Source organism: Halyomorpha halys, unplaced genomic scaffold (assembly GCF_000696795.3).
Source record: "Halyomorpha halys isolate HHAL.00 unplaced genomic scaffold, Hhal_1.1 Scaffold453.1, whole genome shotgun sequence".
Lineage (NCBI taxonomy): Eukaryota > Metazoa > Arthropoda > Insecta > Hemiptera > Pentatomidae > Halyomorpha > Halyomorpha halys.
Window position 1 is genome coordinate 83201 of NW_027107553.1, and position 23071 is coordinate 106271.

At 29.6% G+C, this 23071-nt stretch overlaps 1 protein-coding gene across 1 annotated transcript in view; it reads left to right on the plus strand.

Moving 5' to 3' along the window:
- LOC106682936 (ras-GEF domain-containing family member 1B) overlaps positions 1-23071 on the plus strand; it is a gene marked incomplete at its 5' end in the record, with an annotated part of 139453 nt that overhangs the window by 55071 nt on the left and 61311 nt on the right. The window contains 2 exons of the mRNA XM_024361331.2: positions 18004-18203; positions 18286-18437. Of these exons, the coding sequence (XP_024217099.1) occupies positions 18004-18203; positions 18286-18437 (352 nt within the window). The remainder of the gene's footprint in view (positions 1-18003; positions 18204-18285; positions 18438-23071) is intronic.

Sequence of the window (23071 nt, forward strand, 5' to 3'; positions counted from 1 at the left end):
TTACAAAGCCACACTTTGTATATACTAAAATACTATTTTAAGCGGCTTCTAAAGTTTTTAAAATTAGAGTAGATGCAGGAATGCAATAAAAAATTAATTACAAAGCCACACTTTGTGTATAATAAAATACTATTTTAAGCGGCTTCTAAAATTTTTAAAATTAGAGTAGATGCAGGAATGCAATAAAAAATTCATTACAAAGTCACACTTTGAGTAAAATAGTTAAAAAAACCTATTTTAAGCTGCTTCTAAGGTTTTTACAATTAGACTAAATATAATCATAGAACGAAAAAATCATTACAAATCCACACTGAGTTTATTAAAAACCTATTTTAAACGGCTTCTTAGATTTTTAAAACTTGCGGTGAGGAATTCCATAAAAACTCTAGTAAAATATTATAGGCTTCTAAGGTTTTTACAATTAGAGTAAATATAATAATTCATCAAAAAATTATTCTAAAGGGATACTTTGATTATAATAAAAACTATCACTTATTTTTATTTTTTTTTAATTTGAAAGTCTTTTTTTTTAAAAGCAATGTTGGTAAAGTAATTCCCTAATTTCGAAACATCACCTCAAAGCATCGAATTTTTTCACTGAACTTTATTTGATAAAAAAGAAAATAGAAATTAAATTATTGTAAACAAAATAGTAAGTTTATTAAAAAAATTTTTCAAGTGCTCTCAGTAACAGTTTTTAACCTAATTAGTTGACAATTTTTAAAACTTCACTATTTATTTAGGTAACTTATAAAGAAGATAAATAAAAATAATTTCATCATCTTAGTTAGTTGTCTAGAAAGCGTATTCAAAATACTAGTGAATAGAGAAATACATTTCTCTTAATAAAATAGTCAAGTCGGCATTTCTATAGTAGCTTTATCACCTTATTGTTTTACCACGTGTTAAAGTTACAAAGGAAAACATCTGTCGAGTTGAGGAGTAGGAGTGATGAGTTGAAGACGACAAATTACCCGCATCTCGGTGAAATGTTCTGTTCTCTCTAGTGGGGAGGCTACATACACCGCTACTTCTAATACCCGTCGGTTCCCCCTGGAACCTTTTAAGTTTAATTGTACCAGTGTATCGATTTGTTTAAAATCTATTTACACATTTAAATTATTTATATTGGTTAAACCCTGATATTTATTTAGGTAGAAACGTCACAATATACTTTGCTGTATGAGTATTATTTTCCATTTGTTGTTTAGGCCTAATTATTTTTTAACAATCATAATAAATTAGATCCATTAACCTCTACCCTCGTTATTAATTTATTTTACATCTCCATCGTTTTGGCCATCTTGACCCTTATTAAGGATAATTTTTTTAAATTTATTTATTGATATTTACAACTGTACATAAATACATCAAGTAAATTTGAGGAAAACATAATGGTATGGTACAAGCATGTAGAGAAACTACCCAATGGTAGCACTCTAAAAACATTTTTACAATATAAGGTCTCGAGGCCATCTTCTTTTCAGACGCTCAGAGGATTGTCCGGAATAAAAGAGAAAGCATGATTAGAAACTAATGGGTTTGAGTGGTTAGGAAGTTTGTAATGGAAGGATTGATATCTGGTTCGGGCTAGATCGGTTACAAATGGAACATTAAGGTCTTTGTGGATGATTTTATTTGTAGCAAAGTTGGGAGCATTTAGGATTTTCCGAAGGATTTTGGATAGTACAGATTGGATACGGGAGTAATTCGAAGGTTTAGTGGAGCCCCAGAGCTCAACGCCGTATGTCCAGATAGGGCTTATAATTGTCATGTAGATCAGTCTTTTGTAATGAATTGGAAGTTTGGACTGCTTGTCTAGTAAGTGCTGTAATAGTCGAAATCGACGTGCAGTTTCCTGTCTTTTCAGTCTTGTGTGAGGATTCCAGGTTAGTCGTTTGTCCAGATGTAGTCCAAGGTAGCGGATCTGTTCAACAGGGGTAAGGGCAACATTATTGAAGTATACTGCAGGACAGTCAGTAGGTTTACGACGTAGGGTAAAGGTAATTTGATGGGATTTGTTGGAATTTATTTTAATCCTCTAATTACGACTTAATTCTTCGAGGGCTGTAATATGGGATTGAAGAGTTTGGGATGCAATTAAAGGGTTATTATTAGCAGCGAGCACACATGTGTCATCGGCATACGTGGTAAGGATAGTGTTAGGATTGGTTGGGATGTCTGCTGTATAGATTGTGTAGAGGATGGGACCGAGGATACTACCTTGAGGAACACCAGCGGACTGAAAGAAGAGGGATGAATATGAACCATTGTTGTTTACTTTAAATAACCTGTCAGTGAGAAAGGAACGAATAATGAGAAAGGATAAGGATAATTTAATTTTAAATTCACAATACTTTCTCAAATAATCGCAAGCTGTTTATAATATAATATAGGTTAATTAATTACTACTATACAATGTTATAATTGACAGGAAATCAATATTAAAAAAAAGATTATTGATTTAATATATGAGTGTTGGAGAGTATATTAATATTAATACAAACGTCAATGATGCAAATTTCCTCTTAACTTTTTATTAAAAAAATTCCAACGCTTCGGTCCTTAGGCCATTTTCAATGAGATAACCTGAAAATCGTTTCATATTCCTACTATATTATCTCCTCACATAATACTAATATTTTTGAACTTACCTAAATCATCGAATTGTCACAAATCATTAAAATGTCTTTTTTTTTTTAAATTAAAAAAGAAATATTTTTAACTGTCTGAAACAGACACATTTTCGATTCGTGCATCGTCAGAAACACACATATGAATTAAAAATCCATTTTTTTTTAATCATGTATCGGCCACTAAGGACTACGTGAATATGAATGGTTAGGTTTCTTTGGGAGTTTTGATTTTCTTTCTTCGTACCCCTTTTATTTCTCTCTTCCAATATTGGTGAGATTTTTCAATGTTTTCCTATATCCTATATATCTATCTATACAGTCGGTATCTGAAATTTTAAGTCTCTTTAATTCTTATGTCATTTTTCTACAATGTTTTTTTATCTAAAAAATTTTTTAAAGATCTTCTTATTCAATCTTCATCCTCTTCATGTGGCTATAGAGCACCAGCATTCTGATTCTCATCTCGGTTTCCAGGTCTTCGATCTCTTCGGTAGATCTTAGCCTGTAACCTTCTTGTGTTTTCCTGGACCCATAGATTTATATTGATAAGCATATGGTCTCCGACCCGTATAAATCATAGGCCTTATCACAACATTGCAATGCCTTAACTTTGCATTGTTGGAGAGGTTCTTCTAATTGTAAACTTTCCATAAAAAATCCATTTATTTATTATAAAAAACATTCTAAAAGAAACTCTTTTATTTTTTCTCTCATTGTATTAATTTTTAGCACATTCATTACCAAAGTCTTCTTTCGGTAATTCATGAAAAAAATGAATTTTTATAATTTTTTCCTTTAATTTTTAATTTAATTGAATATTTTATTTCTTGTTTATTACTATTGAGTATCTTATAATTAAAATTAGTTCTAAATAACAGCCACCAATACAGCTTGGGGTATTTCAATATCATTCGCCCCTGTTTACCTAAATTGCAGGGGGTTTTAACTGGAGGAAAGCATCTGTTTGCTGAGGAAGTTTGACAAGACGACCAGGGATGGTTCTCTCTGTCAGTCACTGACCGTACCAACTTTTCCTTCCCTCTCCAACTGTCCAACTTGTTGCAAGTCCAAGTCATGTTATCCCTAGTTCCAGGGTTTGAACGGAAGATGCTATTTATTTTCCAAATATCCTGACTATGATTTAGGAGATGGTTTCTGTCAGTGTTTTGAACAGGAATAGACAATGAATTTTACTTCTGTAATAAGGTACCAATTTAGCTACAATATTACTAATGTAATAACTTAATGTTGACCGAAATCCTTTTTTAGAAAAGAGCCTTTAATGAATCCTTAATCGATTATTTTCCAGGATATCATCACTAAATGTTCAATTTCTTTAATATGATCCATTCAAATAAAAACGTAAGAATCTAGCGATCATTTATCTTGTCTTTTATACTCAAAAAATATGCATAATATATCTACTTGATAAAGAATTGAATATAAATCAAGAAGAAGTGCTAGATTGTTATGAAATATAACTACTATCAGCATTAATGTTACAGCAAGGTTATTTATATTTCTATGAGCGACCTCTCCCAATTTTTAAAACCAAACTTACTCTGAAAACTTCACGTCTCAAAAATATTGTAACTAAAACAAATGTAATTATAAAGTAATATATCCTTTTTGCTTGGTGTATAGTATAAATGTGTTCGTAGTTTTGTTTATTAAAACCATTTAAGTTAATTCTATACCGCTACAAATCATGAAGGATTAGTGGTGTAGTATTTTGTAAGGAAGTAATATTACGAGGTCAACGGTTGTACAAGAAGGTGATTTGGTCAGGATCACGCTCGAGGTTGGGTGAACCCAAGAGGTTGACTCACGACTACATTGAAACAGAAAATAATTAGCTGATACAGTAGGATTCGAACCCGGCTCCTTGGAGTTTAGTAGCACTAAGCCTTACCGATGAGCTACCAACTCCCGTTGTTTTAAAACCATATATTTTCTAAATGAATTTCACTAAACATAATCCAAAATTGTAAAAAATTCTTTGTTTTTTTATTCGAATGATTATTTTGATTGTAATATATTATTTTTATTATAAAATCTGTTTGTTCTTATAAAATACTTGATTCTTAAGACACAAATTTAACTGAATTAAGAAAGATACCTGATAATCTTTGTTTTAGTGCCTTTCACTTAATTAAAATTTCCTTTGTGAGAAAATTTTCTAATCTTAATTTTAAAATGTTCGTTTAAAGGCGTTGTGCTCTACAGTACCCGCGACACTCGTAAGTCGTGCGGGTATAGCAGCGCATTCAAATTAATGCCACTTCATTGTACAATTAACCACTGCTTAGATCATTATTGTACAATAAAGTACATCAATTATAACGACAGATCCTACTTTTAAAAGGATAATTAAAATTTAATATATTAGAACAGTAATTGATTTATAAATTATCAACGAAAATCTGATGGATAAATTCAATCTCATGAACCGTACGTTTCTGCCATCCTATATCACTTTTGAAATATTAGCTTAAAATGGGAAAATGAGACTTTAAGATATTTTAATCAAGCAATATTTAAAAAGTGACTAAAATTCAAAAACAGCATGATATAAGAATAATAAAATCTACAAATAATTTTAGAAAAATAGTTTCTATAACGCTTAACACAAAAACGCATTTTTGGACCCTGTTTCACAATGAAGCTAATAGCATAGGTTCATAAATACAAGTATAGAAACAACGAGGTAATAACACTAATACTTATTTTTTTTTCATAATAGGGAGTCTATTAGTGATATTACAGGAGTTAAGAAGTACTAAAGTACAAGTTACTGTTGTACAAGTCAGTGTAATTGTATTAAGTTAAATCTACAACACTAGTAGTATTAGTTTGGTCATTATTATGAAACAGGCCCCAGGCGGTTCTAAAACTCCTAATAATTAGGTAATTAATTTAATAAAGTAACGAATTAGGTCTTTTTCGACTATAATTACCTCATTAACGGTACATGCTTGTCAAAAAGTATTTGTGAAATTATTATTAACAACATTAAACATAACATCGAATGAGTTTCCTAACATAGTTCGGCCAAGCGTTTTTAGACGTAAATAACATCCTTTGTTTGTAAATGAATTTCAACAGACCAGCTTTTGCGGTCAAGGAACCGTAGTGACGACATCACCTAGTGGAACTATCACGGTGTCTACCATTCGGATATATTCAACGAAAGACTGAAAGAAGGACCTAATACAACGGTTATTTCATATCCATTACTTTATCAAACAAAGAGGTGCTTAGTAACCGTTTTAGGACCACGTGAAATGCGTTTCCGAGTTAATTTTGGATTCATATGTTGTACTGTACCTCGTTTTTAGGTAAAATTTGAAGAAAAAAAAAATCCTGTTTTTTTCAGCGATTTACTCAGAACATACTTCTTGACCAAATACAACTTACTTGTTATGTATAAAATGTAATAATCTTTAATTTTTTATGTTATAACGCTTTTCCTAGGATATAACGTGTAAGAACTAATGGTTGACTCATATAGTGGTTGAACTATTTATATGGAGTCAGCGTTTCGCTCCACGTTGCAAGGCTTCATCAGGGCTAAAGCAGATACATACATGTAAATGATAAAACATGAATGAGAAAAATAAATGAAAAATTAAAAAGATGTACAATGAAACCTAAGAACTAAATAAGGATAATAAAAACATACAGACAATAAATGGAAATGAAATAAAACAGATAAAAAGAAGAAATATAAATTAAAGTACAAACTAAGAGATGGAAAAGAAGGGGGACAAAAATAAAATCTAGGGGGAACTGTCTGACAGAATGTATAGAGAAAGTAAGGATTGACAGTTAAAGCATACTACATTTGAAAAATAATTTTAAGGTAATCATTATAGAAAATATTATAAATTGGCAACCATTAACTGATAATAATAGGAAGGAAGAAATCATATTAAAAAAAAATTATAAATATACAAGGATAGAATACACAACAGTTATGAAGTTAAAAGAATAGATACAATAAATATAATATGATGAAGAAAAGACAATATACAAAATAAATAGGGACATATAGATATGTAAATTATACAATAGAAATATTTAAAAAATAAAGTAATTAGTCTATTTAAGAGTTGTAGGCGAAAATAAAAAAAAAACCTAATCTGTTACTTTATTTAATTAATATTATAAGAGTGGAAATGTGACTAGAGGTTATTTCATTTTTATCATTATTTTATTTTATTTATTTATTTTTTTATACTCATAGTTTGATAATATCTATTCTCTTTATCCTTCTGTTTGTATATATTTTAAGAGAGATTTTATTTATTTTTATGTGATTTTTTTCATTTATTTTTATTCTTATTTTATTTTATTTGAGTATGAATGTGATCATTCATCACTATTACCTATTGCCCACAACAGTGTGGCAGATTGTATTATCTATCAATAAATAAAAGTTTATATTAAAAAATATTAATATTATAATTTTAATAATACTTTTATTAAAAACAATCGGTATAAATATTAGGCAACAAAGTGATAATATCAAAAATCATATTTGCTGCTAACAATTATATTGGTTACATGTCGGTGTGAAATCATTATTTCTTTTGTTTTCTGGTATTTAATATCTCGTAAATTGCAAAACCTTACAAAAATTTGTTCGTACTCATTCGATTTAGAGTCCACGTACCATGTATAATAACCCGGTGTATGTAATTATACTCAGTTTAACTGATAATATGATTGAAAAGTAGGAAGTAATTTTCTATTAATTAGAGGGTGCAACGGGGAATTCCATTTTAGTAAAAAAGGTACTGATACTTCGAAGACATATGCCGTTATATTGTCGCATAGGCCAGTATTTGAGAGTTAATATTTTCTGGAATATTATTAAAATTCAGAAAATATGTTGGCAAACGAGTAGTATATGTTTTATTCCCATAGTTTCACTTTAATTTAATATATTTTTTTTATTAATTGGAAAACTTTTTTTTTTTTATCATCATTATAGAAACATGTTTTTTTTTTAGTTAATGATGGATTACCATGTGTCTTAGGTCTTTTTTTATTCGTTTTGCAAAGGTATAATAAACCGTCATATGGGAAACTGCTCAATCTCCTTTTAATGTTTGTATTATAATTTAATCCGTAGATTATAAGGTATAATAATTAAATATATATTTATGTCTCGCAAAGATACACACAGTATGGGCTACTTTTTGATTATTTAAAGCTAAGCCTTAATTATTCAACAATATATTCTATGTTTATTGTGAATTTGTGGCCATAATTAAACTTAATGATTTATCAAAATTATAATCGTGTTAGATATTTTAAAACTAATTACTATTTTATTAATGAATTATATTAATATATTAGTAATGACTATATTTTATTTATTAATTATGAAATTATAATCGTGTTAGATATTTTAAAACTAATTACTATTTTATTAATGAATTATATTAATATATTAGTAATGACTATATTTTATTTATTAATTATGAAATTATAATCGTGTTAGATATTTTAAAAATTAATTACTATTTTATTAATTAATTTACTTTAATATAATTAATATACTAATAATGACTATATTTTATTAATTAATTATTGAAATTATAATCGTATTAGATATTTTAAAATTAATTATTATTTATTTCTATGAATTGAGATTCAAATCTAAACAGACCCTGAGCTCACCCCCAATTAAATTGGTCCCTTCTATTGGTCAATTAGTTTTAATTGATCGCTATCTTTGAATAAATTGACTCTGTTTAATAAGTTTCTGGTTCGGTACCATAATTAGATTTGGTAATAACGATATATAATAATTGTTATTATATTTGTGTTATCATATGACATAGTTTTAGCATGCTTGCAAAACCTATTTTTGATGATAATAATTTTATTTATCGAGGTTTAATAATTAATTCTCAAAAATATGTTTGTTTTTTCAAATATTATGTTGATTATTTCTCCCTTCCATAAGAGCCTACGGAAATAATTTTCTGAATTAATTCTATCTTCTAGGAAGTCCTTCTGTATTTAGAAATACAGAGATTACAAACGAATTATTTCGAGAGAAATTTAATATGTTATTCCTAACCCCGCCTAGGGTAATGTAATGCATGCTGTTAAATTATCCATTTCCAAATTGGACAAATTGCTGCCTTCTAGAAGGAAAACGAATTAAGTAAGTAGACGGCCCTCAAAGGAAAATATAATTTCATCCCTTCCCACCCTAACGTTGTTGTTTAAGATGTCGTTATCCTCATCTCTTTGATTAAATTTTTAAATTTTATCTTTTTGTCATGGATGCAATCATCTGGTTAGCGGCAGAATTAAACCCGAGTACTTGCGTTTAATATTTTAATCCTTTTAATTGCTCTCTATTATATAGAAAAGGTTTAAGTGATCACCGAATAATATTTTATTTTACATATAAGGTTTAATAAATTGAAGTTCAAATTAAAATGTTTGGATAAAGCCTTTAAACCTACTATTTTTTCGTTATAATCTGAATTACGTAATACATGTAAATTACAGTTATACAATTTGATCAATGTGTAGTGCATTTAAATGGACAGAATTTGTAAAATGGGGTTTTGTAAGCCATTATGTGAAAGGGACCTTCATGATTACTCTTAATATGGTTTTCAAAATAAAAAATACATTTTATATGATGCTATTTAAATGTAGTGACAGCGTTAATCAAATGCAGCTTAAATCCTATATTTATTAATTTTTTTTAATTTAAACATTAAAGAGCAGGGATCGCAACGTGGGAACGCGCCAGTCTACCAATCCAATGGTTGTCAGATCGAGTCCGGTCCTACCCGGGCTTTTGGCTTTTTCAAGCATAAAATAATACAAAACTCACTCACAACCTTCCCCCAGGCATTTGTGAGGCCTTTAGCCAATGGGTGGCACTCACAAAAAATAGAGGACATAGACCTCCATGGTCTGTCACCCATATAATAACAATAAAAGAATTGAACTGCAGGAATAATAAGATTAGGCTGATTTTTTTTTTTTTAAGAAACAGTTTCTTAAAAATTATTTTGTCAACAAATACCAGTTTGGTAATAGAGACATATAGATAATATTTGAGGAATAATATTACGACCTTAAACCACGTTCTTATAAAATACCGTTTCAAATTTCACAATTGATATAACAATGTCGGTATTCAGCATTTATTTGTTTTTTGTGTTTGTGTCAGCACAGTATAGTATACACAAAGTAAATTAAGTAAAACTTCAATTAGTCAAAAAGTTTAATATAAAAACACTACTTTGTGAGGAAACAAAGAGATTTTTTTAAGCTTTTAACTATGTTGTTTTCAATAAAATATTTTAATTGAATTTTAGCGCAGATCTATTAAATAATCTAGCTGAACTTGAGTATAAAAAGATAAACGCAGGAAAAATGAGATAATATGATGATGAGTTAATTAGTTAGTTTATTTTGGAGGGGCAACTCCAAAAAATTTCTAGTAGCTGTTCAACTGTGTCGAATTGCTAATACAGAGCATACCGATCAGTCAGGCAATAGACAACATTAAAAGGGAACATTTGTTGTGACTAGTCGAATGCATTTTCCCCCCTTTTCGAGTCGATTAGTAGATGTTGACTATACCCAGCCAAGTTCAAATGCAAATGATGATGTAGGATTCCAAGTGACTCCAGAATAATGCTTTCCGCCATGATCTGAAACTGGCTCTCAACACCCAGCAAGTTATTAGTTGTTCTCTTACTAGAGTATTCTCTACGACTACTGGTAGATAGTTTCTCTACTTCCAAAACAAAGCCCTTTCACTGAAAATTTTCTTTCACTAAATTCCTCCGTATGCCTTTCCTGTAAGAAAGGAATACATTTTGTATAAATGTCCTCTTTCTCTTCCTGTATCTTGACACTCTGATCCTGGTAATTTGTTCTGAATCTTATCATGGGATCCCCTATTAATGCTTTCTTTATTCTTACTAGACAGTAGAAAGTCTACAAACCTTGTAGAGCTCTCTGCCTCTAAGCAATACATTTTTTAGAAACATGTATAATTTTTCTTCTATAGCAGGTCGGTTATTTTCTACTTAAATGATAGATCAAATATTTAGAACCTTACAGTTGATTTTGTCCAAAAATTGTCACAAAAGTATATTGTACGTCTGCGAAGGATTCCTTAAGATGTGTCCTCTCGTTTCCAGACTGGTTAAATCTACAATAGCAAATTTTAGCTTCTGCATTCGACATTATTTACCACTCACTCATTACTGGTCCAATACCGACATATACTTAGCTAGGCTGAAGACAATTGCGTTCCATCTTACTAGAGTGGTTCAACTTGTACTTACAGACGGTAGTGTCAAAAACTGTTTGAACAAGTCAGTTGATTGGTTCGGAGATGGGCCAAAACGTATTTTATGAACTTAGGATATTATTATTATTTTTGGACTAACGATAAGGGATTTAGGAAGAAACGAAGCCATGAATTCGAGCAAATACGCATCATGGTCCGACTTTTTCTGCTTACTGTAGAACTGATATAACAAATTCTGCTTTTAACAAATTTATAACAATACCAAATTTCACTCGATTTATTTTAAATCTCCACTAACCAGGATCGGTTATGTTAACTGTTTTCTTTCTGGGTGATCAACTACTAACCCATTACGTCCTTTTTAGATTTATCTTTTTTTATACAAAAAAGTTATCTTGTTTTAATATTTTATAGGTAATGTGCTTGTTTGTGTATACGACCAGGAGCAGTTGATCAACATTTTTACGAAAACTCTTAAAATCAAAAAAGAAACCAAATCACGTTTAGAACAATTTATACATGCGTAATTATTACGGACGGTATGACAAACTAGAAGAGAATTTTATTGCTAAAGGATACAATTATATTTTACAAAACCTATTATCGACAGAACATTAAATTTATCAATTTTTATAATTATTTCTAAATAATCGTCCGATTTAAAAAAACAAAAAAACATTTTTATATATTTTTTTGTAACCTAAGTGATAGAAAATTTCACTCTTTTTTTCAATATTTTTTTTTTGATGTCAACCGATTTTCATTCTAACAGCGTCATTCTCCACTTAAGAAGAAGTGAGAAACAGATGCTTTGCATAGAAGTATAAATATGAGTGTCCATCCAGTTATGTTTTTAATTTTCATGATTTGCTGTTAATTAGGACATTATACTATTCTAAGATTCATATCGATTAATATATATCTGTACCGATTAGTATAAATCATTTAAGTGTCGATTTTCCAGGAGACGAAAAAAAAGATTAATTAAAAAAGATAAAAATTCTGTATAAAAACGTATCTATTAAATACAATTTTAACCAGGATATTGTCATGGACTAATTATTTGACATGAACTTGAACCCTTTATACCAATAAATATAATTTTTTTTTTCAGTCTGACTATGGTTTTATACTTACCTGTACAGATATACACTGTGAAAAAAATTTACGGTGTCACAGTCATTCTATAATTGATGTATGTTGATCTAACAAAGCGAACTTTGTAATAATTGTTCCCCTTTATTTTCATGAAGTTTTACCTTATTAACTGTTAAGTAATAAGTCCCTTCGTTACTTCCACACAACGATATAACTATCCGGGATTTGATCAGGGACTAAAGTAGATTATGTCATTAGCATCACATTAACAGAAAAAGCGATTCTATTGTTAATAATAATAATAATAATGCTATAATCACGAATTCACAAGAGAAACACGAAGCTTCAAAATGAACAACTGCAATGAATAATGAAATGACATTTCATTTAAACTTAGATTTCTTCGGCGTACTGAATTCGGCGGTGCCTTAACAGATACCTCATTTATTACTGATCATATAATTCAAATTTTCGCGCTACCAATGGGTAGTTTCTGTACATATCTGTATCCCTCCATTTTTATCTTACATCAAATTTACTTCATACTTTTTAAGTACATACAGTTGTATATAGCAATAAATAAATAAGTTATATCTTAACCCCTCAAAACATACTAAATCTGACTTTTTTTTAATGTTAAAGTTTGAGCTCAATTACAGAACGGAATGTTTAATCAATTTTCGATGATTATTATTTATTCGTTGAAATACACAACTGTATACAATAATACAAAACGAGTAAATTCATAATACAATATTGTGGAGAAACGGGCCTCTGCTAGAGCTCTAATAAAATTTATAGATTATTAGGTCTCAAGGCCAAGTTCTTTTCACAGGAATACCAGGTATTAAACTGGAAGAAAGACTAGAAACAAGTGGATTCGGGTGACTAGGGAGTTTATCATGGGAGGATATACAGATCTGGTTCTGGCCAAATTGGCAATGGAAAAAAATGAGGTCATTATGATAGTGTTTATTTGTGAGAAAGTAAAGAGTATTTTACGAAGAACTTTGGATTGTAAGGATTGGATTTACGAGAAATTTAAAGGTTTAGTGGAGTCCCAAAGCTCAACTCCATATGTCCAGATTGGCCTTATTACAGTCATGTAGATGACTTTTTTGTACTGAATTGGAAGTTTAGACCGTTCGTCCAGTAAGTGTTGTAATAGTCGGAATTGAGTAGTTTCCTGTCTTTTCAGTCTTATATGGGGATTCCAAGTTAGTACTTTGTCCAAATGTAATATTAGATTGCAGATTAGTTCGACATGAATAAGAAAGGTATTATTAAATGACACTGTAGGACAGGAAGTCATAGATTTACGACTAAGGCTAAAGATAGGGTTTATTATAATCTATTTTAATTGTCCAATTTTGTCATCATACTTCAAAGGTTTTGATGTGGGATTGGAGAATTTAGGACACAATTGAAGGGTCGCTTATAGCACATCTGATAATTTGAATTGTATTTTTGTACCTTCAAAATATACTGGATAAATTGAAAAAAATAAATAATGTGTTTTGGCCCAAGTAATATGAAGTTGTAATCTTGCTCGCGATCACTTTATAATTTGAAGTCAGGCCTCCCATACGCTCTATAATTGGGAGTCTCCCTCTTTTCATCAAACATGGCGATGTCCTTTGTTTACCTACCGATTGAGCTGAGTTTTCAGTTTCTTTTCATAGTTTGTAAAAGTCGACCTTTTTTTTTAATCAATGGAACTTAATTAAGCTTTAGAGAGAACAAATGTCCCCTATTTCACTTTATAACTTCTTCCGAAGATGCGGGTTTGTTAGGAAAACATAATAATGAAAACGTCAATTAAAGCTGCCAAAATCAACAAATTATATTTCGCTAGGAAAGAGAAATTCGCCCAAGTGTGCTTTTTAAAGCTTCAATATATTTGCTCATATTGACGATAAGATCGGTGCCCTGGGTGCCCTAACCGATAAGCTACAGTAAGCTACCTAACAGTAAGCTATTATCTGTTGATAAATATAATTAATTTGTAAAAATATAATTAGTCTGGTCAAAGAGCAATCTGACATGTTAAACTACATAAAATAACCTTTAGATAACATTGTTTTTTCATATTTATTTATTTAAATATATAATCAAATATAATGTGTTTGTTGTTGAAAATTTATATTTTACTGAAGAGGGAGAATTTATTATCTTATTAATTTCTTGTTATTTTATTGGCCACATTCATATGACTTACAAAAGGTTTAACAACACATGGACATTTCACCAAGTTAAACAGATGGCAACACGTGACATTCCTGACGTAACTCGGCGTAGGCTGTAGAGGAGTTGGATGAGGAACCTCCTAGAGTAATAAAATAATTTAACGTCAAGAGGATACACCACTGGGTGCTGTCTCCCTCATGCCAACTCATTACATGGCTGAATAGTAAAGCTCATTTGCTGGTTGTAAACTAGATTTGCAGGCGCAAATAAAAAATTGTAAAGATAAAAAAAAGGCCTCTTAATAAATAATAATGCACTGTTCGGAAGGTGTGATTAAAACAAATCGACCAATGAATGACAACCGTTCCTTTTTTTTTCTTTTTTCAGCCAAACTGAGTTCAGCAGTAGTGAAGTTCGGTTTCTAACATCCGGTCTTTCTTCCATTTAGTCCACTATATGTAAACATTAAAAATGTAATGTAATATCTACTCATAATGTAGACGAAATCTTATGGTCTTTATTCTTTTCTACAATTCGTTTGCCTTGTTTTTAGTACTAAATTCTATTTCATTCAAATTATTAAAATCCTTTTTGGTTTCTCATAAAAATACAACCTGCAAAGATATTTAATTTTTTTTTTAACTACTTAGTTTTCCAACGTTAAATCATTAAAACAACAAAATGTGTTGATTACCAGGTTTTTTTTTCTTGGTTTATTGACTTTTTTCACTTTTTCTACTAAATGCGATTTATTGTTGTTTTTTTTCTAAGTATTTTTTTTGCAGCAAATCAATATTTTACATGACTATTTCTGATGTAGTTCACAAAATAATGATCAGATAGAAATCATATTTAAAATTATTATTTGGTTTAAAACTTTTTACGGTTTAAATTTAAAACCTGGATTCTACATATTTTTAGGTTATCCAGAAAAATTGTCAGATTTAGATTTACCTACTTTGTATCTCTACACCTCATAACTGGATTTATAAAAGATACGTAATCATATGTTCTTTTTACTACTCCATAATCGAATAACATAATAAGAAAACAATCCGAAAACATCCTGATGGTTGCAAAGTAATTACACTTGATCCTCCCTAAGAAATTCTTTTTAAAAGTCCGTTTGTCCACTCGTTCAACTTCGCACTACTATTTTAACTTCAAATCGTTCACTCAAATATTGCAGTAGGTGGCACAAAATTAAATTTTTAGCAAACTATTACTAGCATTATGTTTAGAAACCAACAAGAAATTATCCTACTAATCTTCCATAAATGGAACTCTCGAAAGTTTTCTTACTTTAAAATCAGTGTTCTTTATTTAAAGCCATAAAATGAACTTGATCTTGAACAAGGCATGATTAATATTTTTTTTAAGTATGATTTTCTTAGGGTGATATTTCGAATGCCAAAAATTGAAAATAAAATATAAAAGTTCTCCTGGATAATATTGAATTTAGGAAGGCTAGTGAAACCATATCACATGATCCTTTTAGAATTAAATAAACATGGAATTGTTGAAATGTAATTTATTCCACTTATTTGCAATCCATTATTCATGCATTCCATTTATTTTTTTCTACCTCTCTTTCAATGTTTGTTCCCTTTTGTTTTCCCATTAAACGGATAAATGTTACATTAAATAGAGTTTGAAGCACAATAAAAGTTTCCATTAATTTATGTTTTGTGCCATTACTGATGATATCAGACACTATTATATACAATCTAAGGTTTCTTAAATTTAAACTTCTTACAATTTTGATTGTATATAAATAGTTGTCGACTTGCTGTATGAGTTTTATAAATAATATTGATTTAACGTTAAAAAACGTTAAACGTTAACAAATTAGAAAATTGATCATTCTGTATAGTTCTTGACCCTTAATTCTGAGAGAGAACAGAAATAAGTTGTATGAAGATGTTTTCAAGTTCATATCTTCAATCGTAAATAATATTATCTCAAATGATAGAATATAATTTAATGGAAAATTTTATTGTGTTACTCCTTTTTCTTATTTCTATTTTTTCCTGGAGATCATCTCTAGTGTCTATCATATTTGTTTTGCCTCTTTTTTAGTGCAAATGTTCTTGTTGTTGTGAATAATCTCTTGCTTGGTGCTAATATTCTTTATTCTGATCACCCCTGCCTTTGAAGATATTACCGGAAATAAATAATAGATTGTTATTCCTAGTCAATTGTGATGTGAATTTTATTTTTCCGAGGATAAAAATAAATTAAGCATCATAAATACAAATGAGGCCTCTAATTTTTGATACATTATAAAAAAAAATGAATTATGGCATAAGAGGTGCGATCATTCTGATTGGTTGGTTATTAAAACCTCGGCTATTTATTATATGATATTTATTGTGGAATATAATGCAATTTTAATTAGGAAGATTGAATGGGAGTTACTTTTTTTACTTTTTTTTGCATTTCAGAAACCCACTTTCTTGTCATATCTTTTATTATTGTTTCTCTAAATTCTCACATTTTCTTTTTTAATTATTTTTATATTCACTATTCTTCCTGTTTCATTTATATTCATGTATCTATCTTTTAATTTATATTCATGTGTTACCTTCTTTAGTGTACTTATATTAATTACTCTATTATTAATATAATAGATATTATTATTAACTACTATTATTAATATAAATACAGATACTATTATTAATATAAATATTAATATATTTTCACTTTTCTGTATCCCCGCTCATTTGGTGTATTTTGTTTCTTAATCACTTACACACATTCTATCCCATTACTTTATACTTTACTTTTCCTTTGTTTTTCTGTTTTATTTTTTTTTAAATATTTCTTTTCCCCCTATTATGTATATTACCATTTATTGTTCACCTAATTTAAATACTTTTAATTCCTATGTTTACTTTACAAATTATTTTCGTTATTGTTTCATAACTGCCATCCCCACTCCTCCCAATACAAACTGTCACTTTGTCTTTGACTGCCGTCAAAACAGGTATGCATTCTGTCTCATCATTTGATTTGTATTTTTTTCTTTTTTCATTTCTTTATTTGTACTTTCTTTAATATTTCTTCTCTTATCTATCTGTTACTGTTACCCTTTTCATTTACTATTTACAACCTTCTATTTTTCTTATTATATCTTCCTTTTCATTTTATACCCCTGTTATTTTACACTTATGTTTTTTTCTTTTTTCCTTTTTGTAACTATAGTTTTTGTATCTTTTTTAGCCCTGACGAAGCCCTGCAACGTGGGGCGAAACGTTGGCTCAATAAAATAGTATAATTTATCTACTATTTGAGTTTTTTTTCACGCACTCGGACCATATTCCATTTATCTATACACACGGTCAATCAATAATCTTCCAGTGTTTCCCCTGTTATATTTGTGTTGCATTAGTCACATACAGTGCTTTAGTATTTTTAAGACAGCAAAAATTATATACTTCTGAGATCAGGTCAATGTCTGTCCCTAGGGGTTTTGGAATCTAGTGCCACTAGTAGTAAATTCATTTACCCAAAGATGGCAGGAGCTTTCATATCATACTGAAACAATTTTTATTGTCTTTAACTTGCTCGAAGGTGCTTATTTGATGGTCTGGATAGAGAAGTTATTGGTATTTTCAATGATAGTTTCTGTGAAGTTATTAACATTAAGGCCCTTAGTATTAACATCAATAATCAATTCTATTTTTTTCATATTGATCTTCAGACAGTTGCTCTTATTAATAATTTTAAAATTATACCTTTTTTATTATTAGTATTTATATGTTTCTGATGTTTTAGTGGTCCCTAGTGGACAGAACAGAGCTGAGCAGGCTGGAGAGAGAAGTATCCTTCTACGACGACTACTGCAGCTACCGGACGGCCCTCCGAAGTGCAGCCTCCAAGTTCAACAAGGGAGACCCAGAGCATTGCATAGTCGTACCCTTGTTCTCGCTTCTCGCATCCGATCTACACACCCTCTGCCAAGAGTGCCTTACTATGTAAGTTAGTTCTAGTATGTTTATTTTAACTTCATTAATGGATGTTGTTGATAATACATAAGTGTATTTTTGTTTATTCTAGATTACCGAACGGTCACATAAACTTCGAGAAGTTCTGGCAGCTGGCGAAGCAAGTGACCGAGTTCATCACCTGGAAGCAGGTCCACTGTCCCTTCTCCAAGTCCCCTAAGGTCATCACCTTTCTCCAGGCCACACCTGTCCTCAATGAGGATGGTAAGTCATATATTAATATGTTTTATATTTTTTGTTCCAGTTTTCACACATTAAGCTATCTAGAAGAATTTTTTAAAAAATACAGTCCGTGAACTGACACAAATTATATTTTATTTTTCGATTTTTTATTTATTATTTTTTAGCTTCACTGTTCACACCTTTCAGTGGAGTTAACAACCAATGAATATGATGGATTATTTTTATAAATATTATAAAAGGCATATAATAGGTGTGTAGTAGACAGTATATATGTAACAGTATGTATTACATATAAATATAAAATTTAATTAAAAGAAGAAAAAATCCTTCAATCATCATGCTCTTCTTCAGTTTTCTGCAGACGTTATCAGGCTAGGCAATTTGGGCCTTGGCATTTAGGAGTGTTAGGATGTTCGTATAATTTGTCATTAAATAGTTCGTTTTCATTAACAGTTGCGATAAGAATGTCAGTCTATAAATATATGCCATTTACGTACTTAGATTGTTTTTAAAATGTTTTTGCCTGAATGATTTTTTTTTTTTTTTTTTTTTTTTTTTTATGATGTTTGATAATGTGACACTGTTTTTCTGCTCCAAATATTTGTAATACATAGGTCCAAATTTGTTTTAGTCAGTAAGTATTCAATATTTGTCATAATTTTGATATTTATTGTTTCGAGAGGAGTAGATAAAGAAATTTTAGTCTTTGATCTAGGATTGCTCGTTTTTTTTAAATATTTTGATCTCTTGCCACCGTCAGATTTAAGTCCAAAATAAAAAAAATTGCACAGTTTTTGTCAATGGAATCTGTGTATTGTCAAAGATAACTGGAGGACACGTTTCATGTCGAAGAGAAGGTAATGTGCTGATATTTTTCGTGTTTTATCTGTTTTCGTCGATATTATTATTAGGCATATAAGATATTATTAGCTGCATTAGGTATTACGAGTTATATGTTGCATTTTTATGCCTATAATGATTGTTCTATCATCTGCATGTTATTTTATTACTATGGTCTTCATGTTATTTTCTTAAATACAATATATTAACCAATTTCTACTATGAGACGATAACAATTATTTTAGATAAACAATATCATTACTAAATTGAGTGTGTTTTCTGGAGTGATGCCAGCATAATGGTAATGACCAGTCTCTTAAAGACTATAACGAAAAATAAATATCAGAATGATATAAAAGAAGGTAATGTTAGTCGGAAAAAATAATTAGTTAATTAGGACCCGAGTTCGAATCCGGCTGGGCAGAAAATTGTTTTCTGTTACGCTAGGGGATTCATGATGTTAAATATTATAAGTAACCCTATTTAAAGTCATGTTAAATGCTTAAGAGCTCCTAGCGGATTTTTTGATCAACTTGGTTTATAACCTTTCTTCCAAAACTTCATATTATTGTTTACTTCTAAGTTTTAATTAAAGTAATTTATTGCATGCCTAAGGTAAGTTAAAGTGTGTATACATTATGGCTATGTAATGTATAAAGTATGTATCAGTATGGCAACTGAGTGCCTTGTTGATCTGGCTTATGATGAAGTGAATCAAGACGAACTAATTGACAACTGTCATTACGTTATTGGCATCCGTTGCTATATTAGTTTTAAAACAGCACTAACATAATCAAAACACAAACCATGTGCAAGTAAGTTAACACAACAAAAAGAAAAACGAGCTCAGCTGGTCTGTTGCGTGATTTCATTCTTCATTTAACAAACCTAGCAACAGACTCTCAACCGTGTTAAATATTATATCATTTTACATGTTAAAAGAAGGAAATATTTCTCCATTTAACATGAGTTTTCCATTTAACATGTTAAACTAAAGATCAGGAATACCCCTACCGTAGCCGTTAGACATCTCCTGTGGGTTCTTGGAGCCCTCCTGGGATCCGATGTATTCTTAATTTGGTAAAAATCTGGTGGTAAAGCGAGAAGCTGAACAAATCACCTCCTTGCACAACCATTGGTCTACCATAGTAACAGTACTTGCTTACAAAGTACTGAACCCCTTGTCCTTCAACCTACCTACAAAAACCCAAATTTTAATTATGTGTTGTTTGTTTGGAAAAAACATTTCCATTAATTTCTATCCATCCCGGACACATTGGACCGAGCGTAGTATATTCTAGTTAGCGACACAAGTTTGATTGCAGTTAGTCAGTTGTGGGCCGCCAACCTGGGGTAATACCTGTCCGTATGGAGGATTCGCCAGTTTAATTAATTTCGCAGTCACGATACCGCCGGAACCACATTGTTAATTAATTCTTGCATTGCCTTGTAGTTTGTTAGTAGAGCTGGCCATAACGATTATAAATCTAATAGCGATGTTTATATGATTAGCTCGTAAATATAATACGAATCCAAAGTAAAAAAAAAATTGAAAAATCAAATCTCTTGAGTAATGTGAACAATATATACATATAACTTATTTACTACGACATTTAAATATTTGCTAGACAACTGATCCTAAAGTGTAAACCATGTATTTATAAGAATAAATACAGTAGTAGTATATAATACTTTTGTTCTTAGTACTTTTGTTTCAGAATAAAACTATTTTTCATTCATGCATTCATTTCGTAAATTTATTTGATTCGTTCATTAATTTATTTATTCATTTTCATTATGTAAATGTCCAATATTTTTGTAGACATCGATTCTTCCTCCCATTGTTATAAAAATAGAAAATACAATTCGTTTTGAATGATCCCTATTATGATTAACTATCCATCTCCAACGAAATATTTTTATACAAATGCTTAAAAAATAATAGAATAAATTACTGTTAAACTTAATACTATTATTACCTATCATAACAATATAAAAATGCTATATATTAGATAATCTTATTTTTCTTTCTTTTGTACACTAAGATTTTTCTAATTTTCGTTTGTTTTTTTTTTTATTGTTTTATGTATATATTTTTTACTATACCCATGATAATCTAAAGGTTTTAGATACATCAATATATCAGTTTCTGGAAAAAAATACCTTCAAAACTTTACACTATATTTTGTTCATTAAAACTTATAACTGACAATTTTGAATTCAAATATAACTATATGTCACGACAGTGAATTGTGGAATCATGTATCAACTTCCAAAAAAAAAATTGTAAATTCGTGAATAGTTTAAAACAATTAGTTGAAGTTTTTCAAATATCTGGTGAAATATGGGATATGAATTGTATGGATAGCTAAAATATCAACACCCATATTTTGAGTATGTAAATGTTCATTAAATTAGAATTTTATGATGTTTTTATTTGTTTAGGTTTATTTACTCGTTTAGAAATAAATTACTTACGTTATTGTTTTCTCCAAATGTGCGATATGCATTGGTAACATAATACTACGTGACTTGTGTTCCCCATCCATATCATGACAAATATCAATACAGTTATATTGATGATTTAGTTTTTTTCTTTTGTTATTGTATTTTTTTATAATGTATTCATTGATACTCAACCATCTCTTGAATACTTCAGTATATTTCAAAAAGTTAAATTTACTTTTGATTCATATTTTCAGTTTACAGATATTTTCAGTGTTTTTCGTAACTTTTTTTCTGTTATTTTAATTAAATTATATTTTTAAATATCAGTAATTTATTGGCAGATATTTATTTTTTATACTTTCTTTGTTCCTTAATTTCTTTTTTTTTTTATTTTATGATATTTACAACTGCATTTACATAAAAATATATTCAGTAAATTTGATCTCAGATCATAATAGAGTGTCATAGACATGTAGAGATACTACCCATTGATAGTACTCTAATAATATCGAGGCTAGGATGAGACTGAAGAATGGTCAGGAATGGAAGAGCAAGTTAACAACTAGTGGGTTTGATTGGTTAGGGAATTTATAATGGATTGATATCTGGTTCCGGCTAGGTCGGTTACATATTGCATATTAAAGTCTTTACGGACGATTGTAATGTATGTTATATATTAGCTAATATTATTTTTATTTCTTTTGTACACTAAGATTTTCTAATTTTCATTTTTTTTTTTAATTATTGTTTTCTCGTATCTTTTTTCTTATCTTGTACTTGTATATATATTTTGTCATTTCATTTACTAGGCCAGTTCTCTCTGTATTTCTTTAGAGTATAGTAGAGGTAAATACATAAATAAAAAGATAAATTTTCTGATGGCTTGGAAGTCTCGTGTTTACTCCTTTGCAAGAGTAAATATATTTCAATAAAATTTCTGCTACATTAACATGTAATATTTTCGTTAATGACTATAACTGACCAAATACATATGTGCTGTGAATGTACATAGCTTGTATGTATATTTATACTCATCCCTATATTATTTTAAAGGTTTAATTTTTAAAATAAAATATAGGCATATGATAGTGAGGGATGAGACTGGGACGAACAAAAGAACAGTTTGAACAATAAGTTCTTTGTCAGTGCCAAGTTAATATTTTATATGGCGTTATTGTCTCTCTTGATTCCGTGGTCCTTTGGTGATATATATTATTGAAGCTCAGGCAGCAGCTACGTGACTTGTGTTCCCCATCTATATCATGACAAATATCAATACCATTCTATTTTCTACATTTTTTTCTAATTCTATGATCGTGGAAAACCTCTGAGGATACAGGATATTTTTGAGATGAAATATATATATA